The sequence below is a fragment of the Helicoverpa armigera genome, chromosome 2, assembly GCF_030705265.1.
Source record: "Helicoverpa armigera isolate CAAS_96S chromosome 2, ASM3070526v1, whole genome shotgun sequence".
Taxonomy (NCBI): domain Eukaryota; kingdom Metazoa; phylum Arthropoda; class Insecta; order Lepidoptera; family Noctuidae; genus Helicoverpa; species Helicoverpa armigera.
Genome location: NC_087121.1, coordinates 4,818,209 through 4,839,080, shown reverse-complemented (window position 1 = coordinate 4,839,080; position 20,872 = coordinate 4,818,209). Strand labels below are relative to the sequence as shown.

The window sequence follows — 20,872 nt, the reverse complement described above, 5'->3', positions numbered from 1 at the left end:
AACATATCATACGCTAGAATTAATTCGCGATAACACATTGCGTTGTGTTAACCGAGTTAGAAACGCAATTAGGAAACCCACTTCCCTTGGAAATATTTAAACGTAACTTTATTCTAAAATGTACGTTAGATACCTACATGAAAATGTTATTCCATTCTCTGCAGATTAAATTATAACGTGGTACATATATTCATTGATTTTATCAAAATAAAATTATTTCTAAGAATTGTTATGAGGATAGTGGCATAATATTATGAGTAATTCTATAATTATACGCATTATTCATATTATAATTTATCAAAACAGTTAATGCACTGTCGGTTATTAAGAGGTATTAAGTTACCATTATATTAAAGGTTTATTAAACATAATTATACCTACTGAAACGTGTAAAATTTTAGTGAATAAAATATGTCGCAGGAAAGCAGTTATAAAATATTGTTAGTTAAAATAAAAATGTATGTTCATTAACCTCGCATGCTAAACTGTAGTAGGTAACTAAAAGGCACGCAGAGGCGACCTAAATATGACCTACACCTAACGCTATGTTCTAATTCTACTACAATGACGTCAGTACTACAACAATCGTGGGCGGAGGAGATGGAGACACACAGTCTACATCGGAGACAATCAATGCCCATTCCATACTAATCCGAAATGTCATTACCCTGTTTGTAGAACCGTTGTTCAATCTTAATGAAAATATAATTACTAAATGACACCTTGCTTGCAAGCAATAGTTCTGTTTCAAGACATAAAACATTATGCGAGACAAGTCTCCCATCGTATCAATGCCGCTATTAGTAAACAGAAAATACAACCAGTTGTGTGAACTGCCGTCACAAAGCGGAGAGAAGGAGGTAAGGTTTAATAAACATCGTAAGTACTTACTAAGAGTAACTCCTGCGGTAGATCTCCGCCGTTGTTGATCCCCCGGTTCATGGCAACAAACTGTTCCGGTAAAGGCTTGTCTTTAACGCTGGGGTTGTGTAGTGAAGTGTTCAACATAATTATCGCAAAACTTAGCACGTAACACGTATCCGCGTTGGTGAAGATGTCCGGGTTTAGTTGGCAATATCTTTGAGCGAAACACTCCATCATACGATCGATCTTCTGCGCCTCGCCCGGTAGACGGAAACTCCACAAGAATTGTCTGTAACAGATAAGACAAACACTCAAGCATCGGTTCATTACACTTGGACTAATAGAAGCTCATTAGGCTTCGATTTTATACGTTCTACAGTAGGGACAGAGCTATCATTTTTCTGCAAACCGTCAGTAACAGACGGAGTGTGAATGACCTTAGTGCAAAATGGTATGTCTGCCAACTGAAACGTTTCCGAATGCCAAGTGAAGACACTTGATGCGAAAGCGATCTATTTGTTTCCGTCGTTGTTTTTTTTAAATGTATTTAACTATCGAAGACGGAAAAAGAAACGAATGATTCAGAGTAAGTTGAAAATAATCAGTAATACCATATCTAAATAAAAACTTCCGTTCATTCGGGTTTCCCCAAAACGTTCGGTTTTTCGTAGATAAAAATAAATAAACAAAAGCCTGTATTTGTTTCAAATATCAAAATATTTATACTTCACAAGTTATTTTTCAGAAATAACCCGTAATCGTCGTGTTTGGCTATAAAATTTAGAGGAAAACCAAAGCAATTAAAAATAAAACGTTAACAGAGATAACAATTTCCTTTAGTTCTGATCATTTATTTTTTATTTCAGTACCTACGCAGTATTCGCACGTCATGCAACCATAATATTATAGTAGTTGCTGGGACTAGATTTAGTCCGAACCGTTGGCACTTTACTTATGCATTGAATAATCTTGAGACATAAACTATTCCCGTTGGCGAATTTATAATATTTGACTGAAATGGAATCGAGCTATTTGATCCAATTTCGAAGCAAAGGTTTCGCTTGCCAGCCAGGTAAGGGGCGTTCAACTCGTTTATATTTCGCTAAAGCCTGCTATATTAAAATGATTTTCTGATCAAAGAAGACCTTCACGTACTGCCGTATATATTAGCTGATAAATGTTCAGACTTTCTACAACTCACCTGAGTGCTTGAACTAGTATTAGGTCCGTAAAGTCGTGTAATTCAACGAACGCTTTGAGCACCGCCTCATTGAATTCTGAACGTTCGCCGAGGTAGTCGCCTATCGCCGTCTTACTTAGACCTTCGCCTTTGTGAAGAAACTGCGCTACATCTTCGGGCGTTCTCTGCAGCAGACCGTTCTCGTACAGGTATTCAATGCCTAAAAAAGAAATTTGTACATGTTACAAACGTTTGTGTAATGTGTGCTCAGTATTGTATATTAGTAAAACAGTGAGAAATTTATTCGCCTTCCCAAGCATTGTCACTTGGCAAATGTGGTACAAAGAGAAAATCTAAACGCTTTGACAGTGTTCAAATTCAGATCACGTATAAACTACGAGAGAGAAAACCTTTAAACTCGAAACGCACATGACATCTTGCTTGCCAAGAACTTTTCCAACCTGTACCTATACAAAACCAAATGGCGAATACAAAGGCATAAGAAGTTAAAGAGCCGAATGGCTGACGTTGGCGATATACTAAGAGTCGTGAAAGCGCACGGTGACCGTGCCTGCACCCATTAGAACTAGAGTCGTAGGAGCAATGGAATGCAACTTCCATTCAAACAATGCCCGCCTGTACGAACGTTAAATGGCGACCTTTCAATATAAAGCTAAGCATTTGTAACAGCAAGTTTTAATTAAGTACTGGATTATCCAAATGGATTCTGAAGAATTATTTTACGCCCATCATATTTTCGTAGCAAAAATAATCATATAGCCAAGAGTTGGTAATATACAGCCACATATAAAATACGAAGACGATATTATAATAAGGTCATGACGAGATCTAATAAATATGTACGTGATTCGTTTAATTTTCCCCATAAAAGCCCTACCAATGCGCTACATAAATTATACTATTACGTCACAGTGATGATGGCTGCGTGCAAAATCCTAATGGTCTGCGTCTCCAATGACGTCAACCGCCTCCACACAAAGCCAGGAGTTTCAATAGGGGGTAATAAGCGTGGGTTGTGGATTCAGAATTTACTTGTAAGTGAATGCTGAAAGTTTCACACGAAAATAAATAATTTTACGCTAGCAAAATTTCGATCATAACTTTTGTGTTACGAAGATTTTTCAGTATTAAAAATTGGTTTGCACAGGAGCTCGCCTAAAGTACCCAACAGACGATAAATATAAGCAATTTATCTTCCGTATCGCATACGTCGAGTGAGTGTGCACTTTGGTTGTTTTATAAATCTCAGTGTCGACTGAAGCTTCTATCTTGCGGCATGCAAAATTGCAGATAGCAGCATGACGGATCGTTGGCGCTAAGTGGGCGAGAAGAGGAGCAAACTGTGACGCTTGCAACAATAACAAGCTTGTTAGCGATAGTCTACGGATATACGAAACCAGATCGATATTTTGATTCAGCGACCTTTGTGTATTTGTACAAGCTGAGATGTCACAGAATAAGATACAAAATCATGTTTGAAATTCCTCGACTTCTCAGTTGACGAGTAGAGAAAACTTCTCTAATGGACTACGTTACAGGCTATGAAAATATATAATCTACGTCATATGTACGCGGGGTATAAAGCAGGAAATGAAGACGTTACATTATTCTTAAATGAAGATCAAAATTAGAGAAAATGTCGAATCACGTAAGACCCGCTTCATGGCTGGCTGATTTTTTACAAGATTTTTAGCTGTACTAGTCATAAAATTTCCTTACGAACGATTTTATCGGTTGAATTTTACATAATTGATCAAGTGTTTCAGATTTCAGTCGTTTAACTTGTTATGGAAACTCTGCCAATGACACAAATATACAAATTGACACGACTTTTACGTAAGCAAGTAACCAAGCGATTATGCTGATAAACAACATGATTAATGATAATGGATGCACGGCAGTATTTACGGTCGCCTTACAGTGGGCTAATGCCCATTTTCCTTGTATACTAACGAAACAAACAGGAAAGTATGCACGAAATGAAAAAGAACCTGGACAGTCTAGTTGTCGAGAACAATGAAAGAACGTTGAATTATTTCCCGAGGGAAAGAAGCCATTGGAGTCACGTATTTTACGTAATTTGAATTATGAATGCGTATGCAGTGAATAGGGCTAGCGTTATGCAATTACTGGACACATCAAGCCTATGTCGCGACATAACAGTTGTTGCTTCACAAATAAATATTTAATATGATCAGGTATTTTCAGTACTTGCACTGGTTTATAACCTCGCCTGCATTTGTGATCATGATTTTCAATCGGACTACCTGGCATATACTTGATGATAATGTGATCAAATACTTAAGTTTCTGTCTATATTTTTGCAGCGATCCAATTTGGGTCAAGAGTCGGAAGTGCCTCGTCGATACGAATGTTTTTCTTTTTTTAATATTTTTCGATATGCAGATATTCTATCAGATTAAACTATGCAGATTGGATAGGTATTAATTCGCCCGTATCAGCGTCCACACATACATAAACATATTTCATAAATCAACGATCCCAGTTTCATTTGAAATATCATTGCAGATTCAGTTTCATTACTGTAATACATACTACAATGGATTCAAATAGCACTTATTCACGGATTGTTGGAATCATGTATTGTGAAACGTTACTCAATGCAAAACCCAGCTGCAATTACTGCTGATCTGTTATATTAGCACTCGTGCAGTAAGAATGTACCGTTTCATCATAAGATAATAATGGTGTGAGATTTATTATTTACTTCATAAAACTCTATCTTTATTATACGTAAGCACTTCAATTTTCTTTTCTTTCATCTTTGTTACAATCTTAATAACTGTGTGTGAAGTGCAGAAGCTCAGCACAGCTATCAAGTTCTTATAAACACCTACTTTATTTATAAGTTTGTAAGAGCGATTACCCTTTACCGTAATGTCGCCGACATAATCCACCATGGCTAATCCTGATGCGAAGCCAGCTTACCGCGCAGAAATAATGTTACCGCGTAAAGCCGGTCACAAAATGCTATGAATTATAAACAAACGGTACTGCACATGTTCAAGCTTAGATTGTTGATTTTAAACTGTAATTTACTGCTATAAATTATTCAAAAATAAACTGGAAACATATGAAAATTAATGAAGTATTTTTAAATAGAAATCGACGACCTAGATTGACGGGTTTCCGACAAATTAACTTAGAAAAGGATAATAGTAGTGTGAAGTCGTGTTTCTATTCAGCAGTTGACGTCATTAGGAAGTTGTGCAACCAGGTGTACATACGACTACATCCCATTACGCTGGCTCTTGAGAATAGGAGCACTCGAGCGCCTGTCGAGCTTGGAGCATGTATTCAGAAGACCTCGTGCCTTGCATCCAACCTCTCGCGAAGCTAGTTGCTACTGTCAACATGACCTAATTAGTACTGGAACACTGGCCGGGGTATCATCAAACAAACGAGACACGAAAAACATTTTGCTTTTAACTATGCACCCATACGAAAAAAAAACTTATGTATGAAGCCCGTTAATATTATGTAAAAATTCTTCGTAAACCTCTAATGCGGGCAGATGATTTATTACCATATCGAAAGCGTTCTTGATCGCAGTAATTTGTACCGTTACTTGCAGAAAACTAACCTATATCAAGTCCACCTATCGGAGTTAATTACAGGATGGGGAATACTGTTACCGATTACATCTAATGTAGTAGCAGATATAAGTGGTCTACTAGACAAGATCACGAGCAATGAGGCTTGACATGAAGTTTAAATATAAATAGTTAACCTATGTATTTTAGAGGTGAAAATTTATGAAGAAACCACGCAGCTTAAAAGTCTTGTTTGGTTATCGATTAGCTGAACAAACACATTTGCCCTGCCAAGATTAAAGCGGATCAAGGTCTCACTCCAGTTTGGTAAGTAAATTCTTAAAAAAACTGTATAAAATTAAGATGATGTTTAAACTACATAATCGTATTTAATATCGGATGATGCATTTGATTACGCTAATGTAATGGAACATGGTTATATCGAAGTGACGTGACTATTTCAAACTAGAACGTGCTTCAATAAGTATTTCAAGGATTATATGCGCACGAAATAATAAAGACCTGGGCAAAATACTTTGCATAGTGTTCATTACTTTTACACAGACTGGCATCTAGATCATAACTTATAAATTTTAAACTCTCTGCATGATATTATTTACGGGGCAGGATTTTAGTCTAATTAACGATAATAAATAAATAAATGATGGGAGTCGGCCGTTGGACAGGTGTAAAAGTGCAGGAATAGAACAATTTGCAGAATATGTCGTTCCACCGGCCGTGGGAACGCAGCACCTGCCGCATCGAATAGCATTGTACCAAGAATTCTACTCCTTTTACCACCATTATTTTAATGATATCAACCACATAAAGAAACACTTATTATTTTATTCCATTATATATTTTTTTAAACCACCGTGCCATAGCCGTAGTATTTAAGAAGTAAATTTTATCTGCAATAGGGATTTTGGAACCTTGATGTCAAGCCAAGAAACATAACGCATGTCGACATTGTCTCCCATATAAAAAGCCTAGCCAACACATACAATAAAAGTGTCTGGACCGTTAAACATTCCGAGATAACGGAGCCTAGAGCTATATCTGAGCTTTATATTGTTTTCTCATTTGCATTTTAAATATCTATCTATATCCAGGGTAAGTAAGAAATCTTTATGCTTTTCCGAAAGCAACGTATTTCTTTCAAGAAACGGATGAAACTCCAACAAATATCAATTCAACGGCAAAAAAGATATATCCTATTTATAATAAAATCGCCGAGCCACAGGAATTTGTCGACAGAATGTATGAAATTCTTCAGCGCGAGCCAGTTATTTCATTCCACGAGCTCTTAAATACATATCTGTCTATCCACCACACGTACAGCCTTGGCCAAAAGTATTGAGCACCTTACAAATTTCGCTAGATCACGGTAATTATGGGAGAAACCCGAATCTATCGTTGAAGTATTATTTTATAGGTTATCTACAAAGATTTTAAAACAATGACTTATGCCGCAGCTGACAATAAAACACCTGGGTGCAAAGGAATGTGTCTTTTACAATTTTTGAATTTATTTTTTAGTTCGCTACCATCGCTCGTTGTGACAACATCCAGTGATGTGGTGCGCCTTTGGTATTTTATTTCAAAGTTTTAAGTGTTATAATTGCGATATGCCAAAACGAAACGATCTTTCTTTAGAATAACGAGTGCAGATACAGCTTCTGCATGAGCAAGGGAAATCACAAGTAGAGATTTCCAAAACTGAAATGTTCGCGCCGATCAGTGCATTATGCTATTCAGTGATTCTCTGATACCGGATCACATCAAAATAGACCGAAAACCGGGCGCAAACGCATCACCATAGGCCGTCAAGATCGTCAGTTACTCAGAGAGTCATTAAGAAATAGGGAAAAAAACATCTTCAGAGCTCGCTGCTGAGTTTTCAGAACAAATGAAGAAAACAATTTCTGCTCGAACTACTCGTAGAAGGCTTCAGGAAGCTGGTCTGAAAGGCTGTAAAGCTAGGAAGAAGCCATGGTTCTCCGAGAGCAACAAAAAGCTCGGTACAAATGGGCCTTACAACACCGAACTTTCACCGCTGAAGATTGGTCAAATGTTGTGAGGTCAGACGAATCAAACTTTGAGGTGAGTTAGTCAATTTAATGCCCTCACAAAATAATATAAAATGATTTAAATTCTAAACGCGTAGAGGAAGTTCTTTTAATTTCGGGAACTCAATATTTTTCTCTTTATTGCAGATTTTTGGTACACCTGGTGTGACCCTTGTGCGTCGCCGGGTGGGCGAAGAATTTAAGCCAGAGTGTGTGGTCCCAACCGTAAAACACGGCGGCGGCAGTATAATGGTCTGGGGTTGCATGACCGATTCTGGAGTTAGCGAATTGTTTGTGTGTGAGGGCCGCATGGACTCTTCTAAGTGCATAAATGTGCTAGAAACTGCGTTGCTGCCTTCATTCACGAAACTTTTCGGTGTCACGAACATGGATATTGATAAATTCCAGCACGATAACGCGCCTTGCCACAAATTTGCCCGCACTATGACATGGTTTTGGGAAAATAGCATAGAGCTTCTTGACTGGCCTGCCCAGTCGCCAGATCTGAACCCCATAGAACATTTATGGGGTTTATTAAAGCGTCAAGTTAGGCGCCACACAATCAACAACAGAGAAAAATTGAAACGCTACCTGCGCCTAGAATGGAACGCGATTACTGCTGAAGACTGTAAAAATCTTGTTAGCTGTTTACCAAAAAGAATTTCTGCTGTAATGAAGGCAAAGGGTGGACCCACAAAATATTAATTTTCAATTAATAAATAGTAAATTACAAATAAAAAAAAAGTTTTGTTTTATTTCTATTTGATACTCCGCATAAAACTGAAAGATGTCATGGGTGCTCAATACTTTTGGCCAAGGCTGTATATTCGAGTTAAACGAGAAAACACGTCCCAACGTAGCCGATGTGTCGAGAAGAAAGATCGGAGAGTTGTTCATATAAAAAACCTACTTCGATACTTTCTCTATACCAGCAATTGATATACGGCTATACTGCTAGTTTTTGTGCACTATACAGATCTCGCCCTACAGGCCACGGCCCTTAATCAGAAAGGCTTTTCATACTCTCTCTGGATGCTATTTGGTTTTTGCTTACCTTTCTTTGGGTCCATGTTGAATTTCTTCCTCCCTATACTCATCTGCTTGGCTTTACTGTTTTGCTTACACTCCTCCTGCCCATCCAGAGCCTCCAGCTCCGCGACCACTTCACCGAGCTCATCTTTAAGTTGCTGTAACAAAAACAAATAAGAGTCATGAAATTATTTTCAACTCTAAATTATTGAATTATTATTTTATTCAGAATGAAGATCCACAAAACCGTTGGAATACATAATGGAACTACTTGCTATTTATTTAAAAACGTGGTGAGGTCAGGCGACAGATCAGACTGGTGATCTTAATTGTATCGGCAGCATTCCTACCGCGGATCATGTATTAAATAAACACTTTGGTGTCAGTGCCGTGAGTGGCGACTGGGCCGCCGCCAGCCACAAGGCGAACCGCAAGACGCAGCGCATTCTACGCTGCAGCCGCAAGCGCAGCGCGGTGTTAGATTCGGAATACGAACCGGATCGTATCGCAAATACGAGGCCTTCTGATGTCATTTGCATATTACTGTCGTCAATATCCTTATTCCTTTTCATTTTTATTTTATCGAGAGCCAAAGTATTTTCCTTGAATTCTTTACAGTACAGTCATGTTATTTTGTGTGTCCTTGCCAAGAACAACGTTTATACTTAAACCATTAAGTCGATTATTTCTTGTAAGATGTGACATAATAAGATTAAAACATCACTGATTTCGATATTGTTACAAATTCTCTATCCTCATCATTTTAGCTGAAGCTGCCTTAATTACGCATTGGTCATAATTTTAATGAGCCATTTTGTTTAACAGACTTCATTATAATAAAATAAATCTTCTTTTCTGTCGTAGGAATTACAAATGAAGTCGTCCAGCTCAGTACGAAGATTAATTACACAAAATGGTAAGGAATAATAAGCAGCTACTTATTACCTCCACGAGCCAGAACAAACGTAAGCCCAGTTGAAAATCACAAAGACAAACGAACTGGGGAACAATGACCGAAAGTAGGTAGCTAGTTTCGTTAGTTCTTCGCGTTTGCATCGGTCTTTTTGCTGTACAACCCTGTGCCTTTCGGGGAACCGCTTTGTTGTCGTGTGCATGCAATTTGCTCGTGTAGTGCTCGATATTTCGATTTCAACGACCTTGAGTTATACCGCCTGCATGCAATTACCGGTCTATGTTTAGAACTTTCATGTAAATCAATAATATTACTTTGATGAAGTACTGGCATTGATTATGCAAATTTATGGTTGAACATTGTATGTGTTCTTATTTTTTAACAAAAGTTACAATAACTTTTCTTCCTCTCACAGTTGCTCAATGTAGAGGCAATACTCTATACAGCATTTACTGCCCATAAATATTTAGTTAATCGACTGTCAGCATTGTGAAAAGAAACCACAGAAATCAAATCAATAGACGTTTCATTGCATCGGCAGACGCAGCCGGCAATCGGGCTGGTGAATAAGCCATAATAGAAGCTCAAACAAGCACACAATAGCCGTTCGTCGCCACGGTCTGGCAACGCTAACATTATTTGCGGTCCGCTACCTATTCCCCCAGGAGACATGATACTGGTCTTCCTTGTCTAGACGATGAAATAATCTCATAGGGAGCTAAATTCCTAGAAATGCAAGTAATACTCTATTTTGAGTAAGGTTCATTCGATTTTCTCATCAAGTACCCAAATATCAAAAACAGCATTAATCTGCTAATGGTTTGCAGTACCCGAATTATTATTTGAAATAAGGAGATAATAAGCCATTGTGCATCCAGTACAATTAAGGGGAGAGCCCTACAGTACCAAAACAGCGTTGCGGTAATAATGCCGTAATTATTTAAAGCTAATTAGCACCCAGGCTGATAAATTAGCACCCAGTCGTTCACGCAGAACAAAAGCTTAAGTATGTTTAAATATGCATGGCAACAAGGTCAAAGTTCGGATAATAGAACGCGAGTGTAGCGTATTGAACTTGGCACAATGGACGTGTGAAGTAAACAATAAGCTGCTGACGAAGTTATAGAACTGCAATACACATTATATTTGCATGCAAGTCAACAAGTACTTAGAAACTAACAACGAGAATAAATTAGTTTACTCATAAATAAACAAAGCTCCTAACAAGGTTAATTTCAGGCAAAATTATTTCAATGTTTTGCTGTTAGTCGATGCCAAGCTTTTATGCTTCAAATAATGAGATTGACAATAACTTGATTCTCATTACAGTGGTTCGAAGTGTAGGCCTGCACTCTAGCTTAATGCCGTCTAGACGAGTTTTTGCCCTGCAAATGCAGGTAGCAGGTGACTGAATTCCTAAGAGTAGGAAAAAGCCAGAAGCACTAAAGGCACATTTCGTATGAAAGGTTTCAAGAGAAAGAGTGAACTTTTATAGTGACTTAAATCGAATGGTTATAATGGAACTGAGAAGCATTATTTTTCAAATGTTCTGGTTCTAAATGTAGTTTGGAAAAGTTAAAAATCTACATAAGGAAAATTTTTTTGAACACAATACAGTGTGAATTAAACTGGAAATAACAAGTCTTTGCTCCACTGGTTGGGGTTAATGAAAGTCCTGTTGTTTATGAGGATAAAATATAAATCTCGAATAATTGAAGACCAAACAATGACACAACGCGTGATTCATCCCAATTTATGCGTCTGAATAATTGAATATTACAGATTCTGGGTACAGCGGACTAAATCAAGTAAATAATACCTAAACAGATGATGCTCTTTTAGTCATGCTTTTATAGTTTATACAGAAGTTTATATTCTCATTTATGCAAGAGCTTTATCTATAATAGGAATTTATGTTTCAGAATGAATATCCGCTTTTTTATTCAATCTAACACAGCTACCTCTTATTCACTTTCGCAAACGAACCTTTCACCGATACCATATCATCTAAAAGTGAATGCTGTGAATTCGCTATAGGTTACATTAGTCAACACCTGCTGTTTGCAGATTGCCAATTTAATTTGCTGAACCGTTTTAATCCAATCTGTAGGGTTCGAAAATATTCTTCATGTTTGATACGGATTTTTACGCCAGAGTATAAACAATAAAAACTACGTGTGCAGTGTTAGACTTCAGCAGAAATTACTTACGGAGTTTGATCAAAGGTTATATTTATTAATCTAACCGTAGTTAGTCAAGGAAAGGTGTGTTTTAATTGGAATTATTTTCGAGGATTCACTTGGAGGAATTCTCAACGCCAGACTCTAAATCGTATGCCTAAATCCACATAACGTCCTGATCTCAGAGATTTGTTATTGCGTCGGCTCATTTGGATGCGATGTGAGCTGAACCCGTAATGGATGGCGATTAAGTCTCGCGCCGTATAAATAGCTAGGGACAAGAATACCCTGGTGTTGCAGCAATTGTGAACAAAATAGCGACAACACGTGGTCTGACTGTAAATACGCACGTCATAAATTGACGCGTTGTAAAGGCAAATCCTAATAATTATGTGCAAACGCATCATTGTAATGGACGTGACTCAAAACTAAGATGACTCACATGTGTTTTGACTCCAATTAAAATTTAACCATTTATTTCACAATTTTATAATCGGAGCCCTTGTTTTATTTCCGCTGTATGTTCAAACAATAGCTGAGAAAAATATATATTTCAAAATGAGCTTCAGGATCAACAAGAAGTTTGAACAACATCAATTTTGAGTTTCTAAAGGCAGATGGGTTTTATGTAATGTTATTTAACATGCAAGCTATAATTTTATACATGTTTGATAATTTGAACATTATATTTCATGTCCAAAGGTTATATAAAGTAAATTAGTCACAGTTACATGCAGAGATAAATATAACCATTTTGGTAATAACGGTCGAGTGCGCCATATCCGTTTATTATAAACAATTGAACTGTTGAAAGTGTGACCCCAGCCGACCGTATTATATAATAATGATTTGGTCACTAACTTTCTATGATTAAAATATCTAAATGTAACAAGCTAACATCACGACACAATTCCACAAGCGTACCGTAAGATATTAGCTTTTAAAATGCGATTTCATTATCCATTACATTGATGAAACGTTACAAATTCATCTCAATTGGACTTGAATAACGAGTTCACCAATACCAAGAGCTCGACGTAGCTTGATTGAAACACAATATAACCGAAATGTGATCAATGGAAACGGTACAAAAAGGCCCCCATCGATCAGGGCTTCAAAAGTTAAACCAGTGCATGCCGCTATTGATATTATTAACCCCAACGATCGTACATCAGTTTAATAAGTCAATAAAAAAATATATCAGGGGGATATTTTAAGCTCTGTTATTTAACTTGACTGATGTTCACCATTATGACGCGAGTGCAACATGTGACTAATTACTCAATGTTTAAAATACATCTCGACAAACGAGAAGCACATATGGCATTAGTTCCTCAAGTTACTCGTACAAAGTAACAAACTATTTATAGTTAATTAATAAAACAAATCAATGAACTTCTAGCTAGACAACCATAATAATTTTAAAAACTTTATTGTAAAATAGTGTTGTTTTTAAAAATTGATGTCTTCATGAAAACCTAGCGAGGCAAAAGGAAAAAAATAGCCACCGTTTTTTTAAATAATCACACTCAAGGAAACAATATGTACAATACCAGGTTCGAATTAGTCACACAAAATCACTTCTTCACAAACGACTTCAATTGTATTATTTGTGCAATCATCTATTGAGAGTGGACTATAAATCTAAATCAAGTAACCATGCAGCGAGCAATCATGTAATTCAAACTGCAAAGGTCTATTTGCAATTTCATCAATTGCTTATATGCCTTTTATATAGAGACTGTTATCTAATTATGGACTTGGGACGTATTCTGTTAGTCTTAGGTATGTGTCAGGTACAGTTTAGATCCTTCACGTGACATTGGCGGCACGTAATGAAAGCGAGCACGCGAATCCTTAGAGACTTTCCCCTATTAATTCACTTTCCCGACGCTGTTTGACTCCAATTTCGTAGAGAGATCGATTCGATGTTGTTATCTTTTGAGTGCCAATATTCAAAACATGTACTTAACGTTACAGACTGAAACATGAAGATGCTTAGAATTTAAGTTGTGCCAAAGTTTAAATTGCATGATGTTGGAAAAAGAAAGGTTTTATGCCAGAATGTTGGTAATTAGCCGCAAGTATTGTTAAAAAGGCAAAGTTCAGAATAACTTCATAAGCCGCATTAGGTTGACGGACGGTCAGAGGAACGTGAGTCACGTGAACAAATACAAACAGTACCCTCGACAAATGAACGCAGGGGCGGATGCATATTTACAAACTTTGCTTCCGCGTCCCTTCCAAAATATTATCTTACGAAGGTAACGACAGAAATAGACCAAAGCATAATGTGGCGTGTACGTTATGGTCACCAAAGTGTTAAAAATGTGTTTGACTAAAATACAGCCACTTTTAACAGGCATTTATTTTTGAGCCCAGACTCAGAAAGTGAACAAAAATAGCCTGAAAACCGACGAAAATATATGCATGAGAAAAAATAACGGTGAGGAGCAAGAGCGTCGCCAGTTCTTTAACAACTACGCCAGGTATAAGGCGAAAAAAACTTGGGATTAATAAAAAATATACATATTTAATACAAAAATTACTACTAGACTAGTAAACATTTCTAACAATAGCTTTCAGGTCAATACTTAGCGCTTAACGACACGATTCATCGAGTAATGGGGCGTGGTCTGGTGGCTAATGTATGCCAAGCTATAAATAAACATATAGCCTACATTATTAGGGTGCAGGAATTTTCTGCTAATTTTCATAAGAAAGCTATGCAACGTTTTCACTGTCTAAACAATTTTTTTATCAATACAATAATTAGATTTACAAGTTTACCTAATGAGCAACGTTAATTCAGACTTAACATTTTTCTACAAATGTGATTGACCATAATAAGGATTATCTTCATTACAAGACTATTGCTAATGGAGTTTTAATCTATACATATAATAAAATGATAGGAAAGTCAAAACTGTACATTGAATATTTTTTTAAAAGAATACTTGGGGGGTGATCTATTATCGATTCTGAACCCAAATATATAGTTTTTAGAATTTTTGTCTGTTTGTCTGTTTGTCTGTATGTTTGGTCTCACTGAACTCGAAAAGTACTGCATAGATTTAAATCAAATTTTGCATGAATATTACCTGGGGGCCGGTTCAACATATAGGATATATATTATCACGCTATCACCTACGGGGGATGAGCAATGAACGATAATTTCTGTTAACGTTTCTGCAACAGCGGGTGCAATAATGACACATATTTGAATGTTGAACTTTGTAAGTTTATCGGCCTATTATCAATCTTTACATAGAAAATAACGCTTTTATAAGTAACTTGAGCAAAAAACTGAATTTAAAGAAATGATATCCTAAAATTATAGATGAAGAAAATCATGCAGAAACAGATGTGCCATAAAACTGGTAGTAGGTAAAATATCAATGAAAACAGACTTCACTTTGTCATGGTATGTTCTTACTTTCAAGAAAAAATTATATGACGACGTGTGTTTTTCGCTACTATTAAAACACTACAAGAAATATCAGCGCATCATCAGGGACATTTTTATAATTCTTTCACCATTAGAAAGCTACATTATCTGCGAGTAACATAGGGTATATTTTATCCCGGTGCGGGCAGTAGTTCCCATGGGAAGCGGCACCCACGTCCCGAAGAAATTATGAACTTCCCCACATTCTTAAAAAGTCTACATATGTTGTTCTGACATAATATAAGCTATACCTCTCATAAACATGATTATCCATTCATTTCATCTAATAACAAACATGCATCACACTGAAAGTGCATTGCGAGTCTAAGATTTTATTATTATATAAAAAACATTGTAATTAATATTCAAACATCCTTAAAAATAAGTTCCTGGTTTTAATATATTACATTATTTTGAATTCACTTACATATAAATAGAAGTTCCTTATTAATATACTTTTTGAGTAATGAAGAATGTAGGTAAAATACGACCAAAAACATTGTGTCACTTCTAAATTTAACATCAATGGGAATAACTACCTGTCACAATACGTCAACAAGATGTCAACAGAAGACAAGAGTTTGTTCGTTCTGAAAACGTACAAATTACGCGTCGCAGGCTAGAGACATACTTGCTTTCAACTTCTGATCACAAATCATCGAGCTAAGAATTATATCACAAATACACCGTTTACAATTACGAACAGTCACAGTCAGACCCACGGACTGAGTCTAAAAAAACACCTTTTATATAGCTACGTTTATATCATTTACATTATTCAGTTACAAAGACAGAATTACTATCAAATGTGCTTTCGCTAAATGTTCTATTAGTTTTTGCAAACATACATTCCCAACTCTGATCTCATGGAGGTGGCGCCCGGGTGTCACCACTGTGCGGACTGTGCGACCTATCGCACCCGGCCCCGGTTTAAACCATGATCTGGAGCAAGAAGAAATGGGATGACAAAGAACGACTGAAAATTCCCAACTCTCATCCCAGCCACTGCGGTAAGACACCACGAAAGCCGGATGTCGAGAGACGACTCCCGGCCACCGTAGGCGGGAGCGATTAGTTTTGAGTGAGTCATCGACCTTCCGGCTTCTGGGAGGCCCGTTATTTCACGCGCCCCTCAAGGAGATTCAGCAAACCCCTGTGAGGCCCACTAGGGCCAAAGCCTGACACGCCCTCACGCTGCTCAAACTGATGGCTGAGAATTACGTAACTTTCCAGGATGCCATGCAACGTGTTGCAAATGCCCAGGCCTTTGGGAGCTTGGTAATCCTTTTCTCCACCTTAACTTGAGTTTTGTGGTACATTAACAAATTAGAATAGTAATGAATTAGGTCATCTTCATCACGTATTTACCAACTCTTTATGTTCATCATGCACACCCGCTTCTCTAACTTTATTGAAGGATCACTAAAATTGTTTCAGTTACTTTAACTACTATAGCCCGTTGTCAAACCTTTTAATATCAATTCTGTAGACGTGTGAATATCGAATGTGTAATATATCGAATTTCCGTTTGTGCATTGCACAAAAACCAACGTTATGATTTTCGAGAAGTCAAAAGAGTCGTCCGGCTAAGAATTATATTCATCATTGGTTAATTGAATACATTTTCAGAAACCACAATAACAGTAGGAACCAAAGCGAATGGTCGCTTCATACAGCTCTGATTTTCTCGAGGCGATCAAGTCAGTTCTGGTCTGTTCGCTCATCAGATCTTTGAAAGCGGTTCGATGATAATATACTTTTGTCCTGTTTACCTACGTGTGACACATAATATGGTATTTAAACGTCCTCCGCAAGAGAGCGAACGTTTGTGCTATTTATAAAGACGAAATTTTACCGTTGTGCAGTAGTGACGCACAGTATACACAGCACTTATGTTTCTTCTGATCTGCTGGCTCCACCAAGATATGACAAATTGCGAGCGTACATTTTGAAAATCTTGGAAGAACTGCAGGCTTCAAGTGCCAACACACGAATTGGACTCTCGGACGTATACTTTACCTGATCGTGAACTAATGCAAACATTTCGGTGGATTTCCAACATAACATAGTGAGTGAGTGCACAGAAAATCCCCGAAATACAAGTAGTGAACCTATGCGCTTGCCTGATGACTCAGTCATCATCCACCCAGCTATTCCTCAATTGTGTGGGTGTTGGCTTCCAGTCAAACCGAATCTTTTTGAGTACCAATGTTTACTTGGAGTGCCTATCTGATCTCTTCAACCCAGTGAACTAGACACCAGTGAGTTATCCATGGTAAGTAAAACTGTTTGACAGACTTTCTGGCTCCTGATTTGTCGCAGCTGCTGCAGAAAATGTACAAATGACAACTTTGTCAGACCTTTGTTTTATGTGAGAATTACGTAATAATTTTCCAAATCGGTTGACTAGATCCAGAGATTTCCTCAACGTCACAAACTTTACTTCTTTTGTTTAGATAAATAGTCACACATCGTCGACACCACCTTGATTGATCAACCCGTGCTGCTGCTTAGTGGTAATCCTAATTATATTGTTATGTAAAAGAATACACCTACGCTACGGCATAAGTAGAATTTTGACAATTCCAAATTGCCCACGCAGACGAAGTCGCGGGCAACAGCTAGTGTAATGATAATTTCATAACATAATGTTTTACTACGCCGCATTAGATTGGACCGGTTTAAACTGCATGCAGCCGAGGTGAATCGCCTCAGAACGTAATGTGAACAGTTCCTGGCAATGTTCCCAACCGCAGCAACAAATTATAGTATTGTCATTGCACAGACGTACTGCCACAACGACCTTCACACCGATACTAACTGGAGAACTACAGTTCCGTTAATATCATACTGATGCTATAAATTAATTCAATTCACGCTCCGAGTCTGATAGAACAAATATTTAGCAAAGAATATTTGCAGCAAATAGTTTCATCAACAAATCAAGTAAGGACGATGATGAGGTCAAGGAAAATTAAAAAGATCAATTGAAAGCAACGACGTTGCAGCCCATCATTAATATGGACCCTGAGTGATCATTATGAAAATATTTAAATCATGCCAATACACGCACTCGATATTTCTGTAAGATTTTCTTTAAGTGGAGCATAAAAAGTACTCATAATTATAAGGTATGTTCTAACTATAATACAAGTTCTTAATAAGTCACGCAGGCTTTGCTACGATCTCCAAATAAAAAAACGCCCACTTAAATTCTCAATTACAGCCCAAAGAGGTCTTTCAGCACTTCAACTAGAACCTTCATCATCGACGGATTTTTCTCAATTTATTATATAAAATTAAAACAGCCGGAGTTGTTTTATGAGGTGTATTTTCGTTATTTTTAAATGAGTAGATTGGCCCACTGATATTTGCCATCCAGCATTGTCTGCCAGCTCAACTATTATTGGAGTTTCCATTTTTGAATGAACTATGATCTTTTAGCAGGAAGACGGTATTGCGTTCACTGTGCCGCATTCTTGAAGTGCAACATACTCATGTCACCTCATGTTTACAACACATGAATGACCCCCAAGGATGTGATTACAACTATCACAAGGATGTGATAGTCTGTAATATAAAAATCATAAAGTATTGAAAATGTGAAAGTATGATTATGCGGGTAAAAATCTTATGTTTTCTTCCCCAATTTTAATAATATTTAGCGTCCTATTTTGAATATCGGATACTGTCTTCATTTCCAGCTACCTGCAGTAGACAACTATTTTAAACAATGCATTAAAAAGTTGCATTCAAACATATTTCATTACTATCTAAAGAGAACGAGGCCAAGAACAGTATTGAAACATGCTGAGCGCAGCAGCCGCGGCGAAAGGAGGATGAACTTAATCTTCTTTAAACTACTTTCAAGGATACGATGGATAACAATAGTTGCATGGAAACAATTACGTATTTATCAGCTATCACCGAACTTTAACTATTTTACAACAAAAAAGCAGGAGCATAAAATTTTACTGCAGAACCAAGTATTGATATCGACGTTAAATAACCCGGTAGACTTGCATTAGCGTTGTGAAAGTAATTAATTACTGACAACTTATCATTGACACGAAATCTAAGTGCGATTTCTATAGTTTTTCATGTCAACCGTTTAATACGGGTAATAAGTGTATCGATGTAGAATACGGACATCACGGGTAGATTAGTATTTAATAATTATGGTTGTAAGATTAAAATTTTCGTAGTCAGGCAGTATTTTATAACTAGTTTGAAATACTTTATTATGATTTTATTCATAGCTCCAGCACATTTGCACGAGCCGCTCCAGTTCACGCAGACTTTGCTTATTTTTTCACGTTAGTTGTGTAATCATGTAACGCTATTGTATACTATGTTAATGATGTGTCTTCAACTTTGTTTCATTAATCAATAATTATATCATGTGCTTCTTTCACGTCCTAGTTTTGTCTTCACATAGTTTCAATTTTATATCTTGTCGTGTTATCCTTATCGCTTATTATCGATGTCAAAAGTTTCACAATCACCATAGTCATACAGTAACTAATCAACGTCCATACCATAAGGTAATCTTATGATTTTATGGAACTTTCTTGCGTCCTTCAAATAGTAGAGAAACTTAATCAAGAACTTGGCTTGAAGAGGACCATACGATTTTACGCGAGATATCCGTAATAACTTTTGCAATCTCTTCCGCAACGTAGAAACTTTGTTTGCAGACAAACTTGACTGTTTCTTGGGACTTAATTGAATCACGAATAGTTCATCAAAAATAATACAGCCACTTTTGATTTTGTGTAAAACTTGCTACATCATACGAGTTTTCGTGCTTTTTACAATTGACTTATTTAACAACAAAAGGCAGACAGATTACATTCGAAACTGTTGTTGCCTAAAGTGGTTATCATCTTACATCGCAGTTCAACAGACACTTCTTTATGAACAGATGCTAGTGGCTACATTGACTGGGTTATAAATAGAACGATCACAAAAGAAATAAGAACCATTTCATTTCAATATGATGTAATCAAGGTATACGTGGGCAAATCTATCTATGGAAATATGGCTATTTAAGGATATCTTTTAAAGTAGATGTTACATCTAGAGCTTTATTTCCCAGAGTAGAATTCCTGTTTATTTCGCAGCTGATGTGGTAATGACTTAAGAATTCTCTAACGCAAATGACATCAGTTGAATGCGACTTCGCAGAACTCGACCTTCAGGTGTGGCCGGTGAAGTGAATAACAACGTGTCGCAGACTTTGTTTAAGCGATTGTTACATTACTGTTTGACGCAATGAGATGATATGTCTTTGTGCAGACACGGTTACTAGATTAACCTTAGTCCAGCTTCTTTAAATAGCACGTGAAAGACTAAGACATACAAAAAAGCATTTTCTGACTTTAGATAACCCACAAACTATTAATTTTCAGTAGCACATAATTTGATTGAAAACCTATGCGCGAAAAGATAAAAGAAAGATAGAAGTTGAGAAACATAGAGTCTGCAGAAAACCTAGCACAGTCGGTTAATGACCCCAAACTACGTCGTAGCCGGGTTAAAAAATATTCATTTTTAATTCTTCTATACTTGGTTGTTTTAACCCACAACTCAGCGAGCGTGTTTCCTGCGAGTT

The 20,872-nt window shown here is 36.9% G+C and overlaps 1 protein-coding gene across 4 annotated transcripts in view; it reads right to left on the bottom strand.

Annotated features, from left to right (window-relative positions):
- The window catches only part of Step (steppke), a 43,968-nt gene that overhangs the window by 7,247 nt on the left and 15,849 nt on the right, over positions 1-20,872 (bottom strand). For all 4 annotated transcript variants that reach the window (XM_021335200.3, XM_021335182.3, XM_021335190.3 and 1 more), the window contains 3 exons: positions 8,743-8,875; positions 2,066-2,264; positions 892-1,153 (listed from right to left, as the gene is read on the bottom strand). In XM_021335200.3, coding sequence (XP_021190875.2) covers positions 892-1,153; positions 2,066-2,264; positions 8,743-8,875 — 594 coding nt within the window. The remainder of the gene's footprint in view (positions 1-891; positions 1,154-2,065; positions 2,265-8,742; positions 8,876-20,872) is intronic.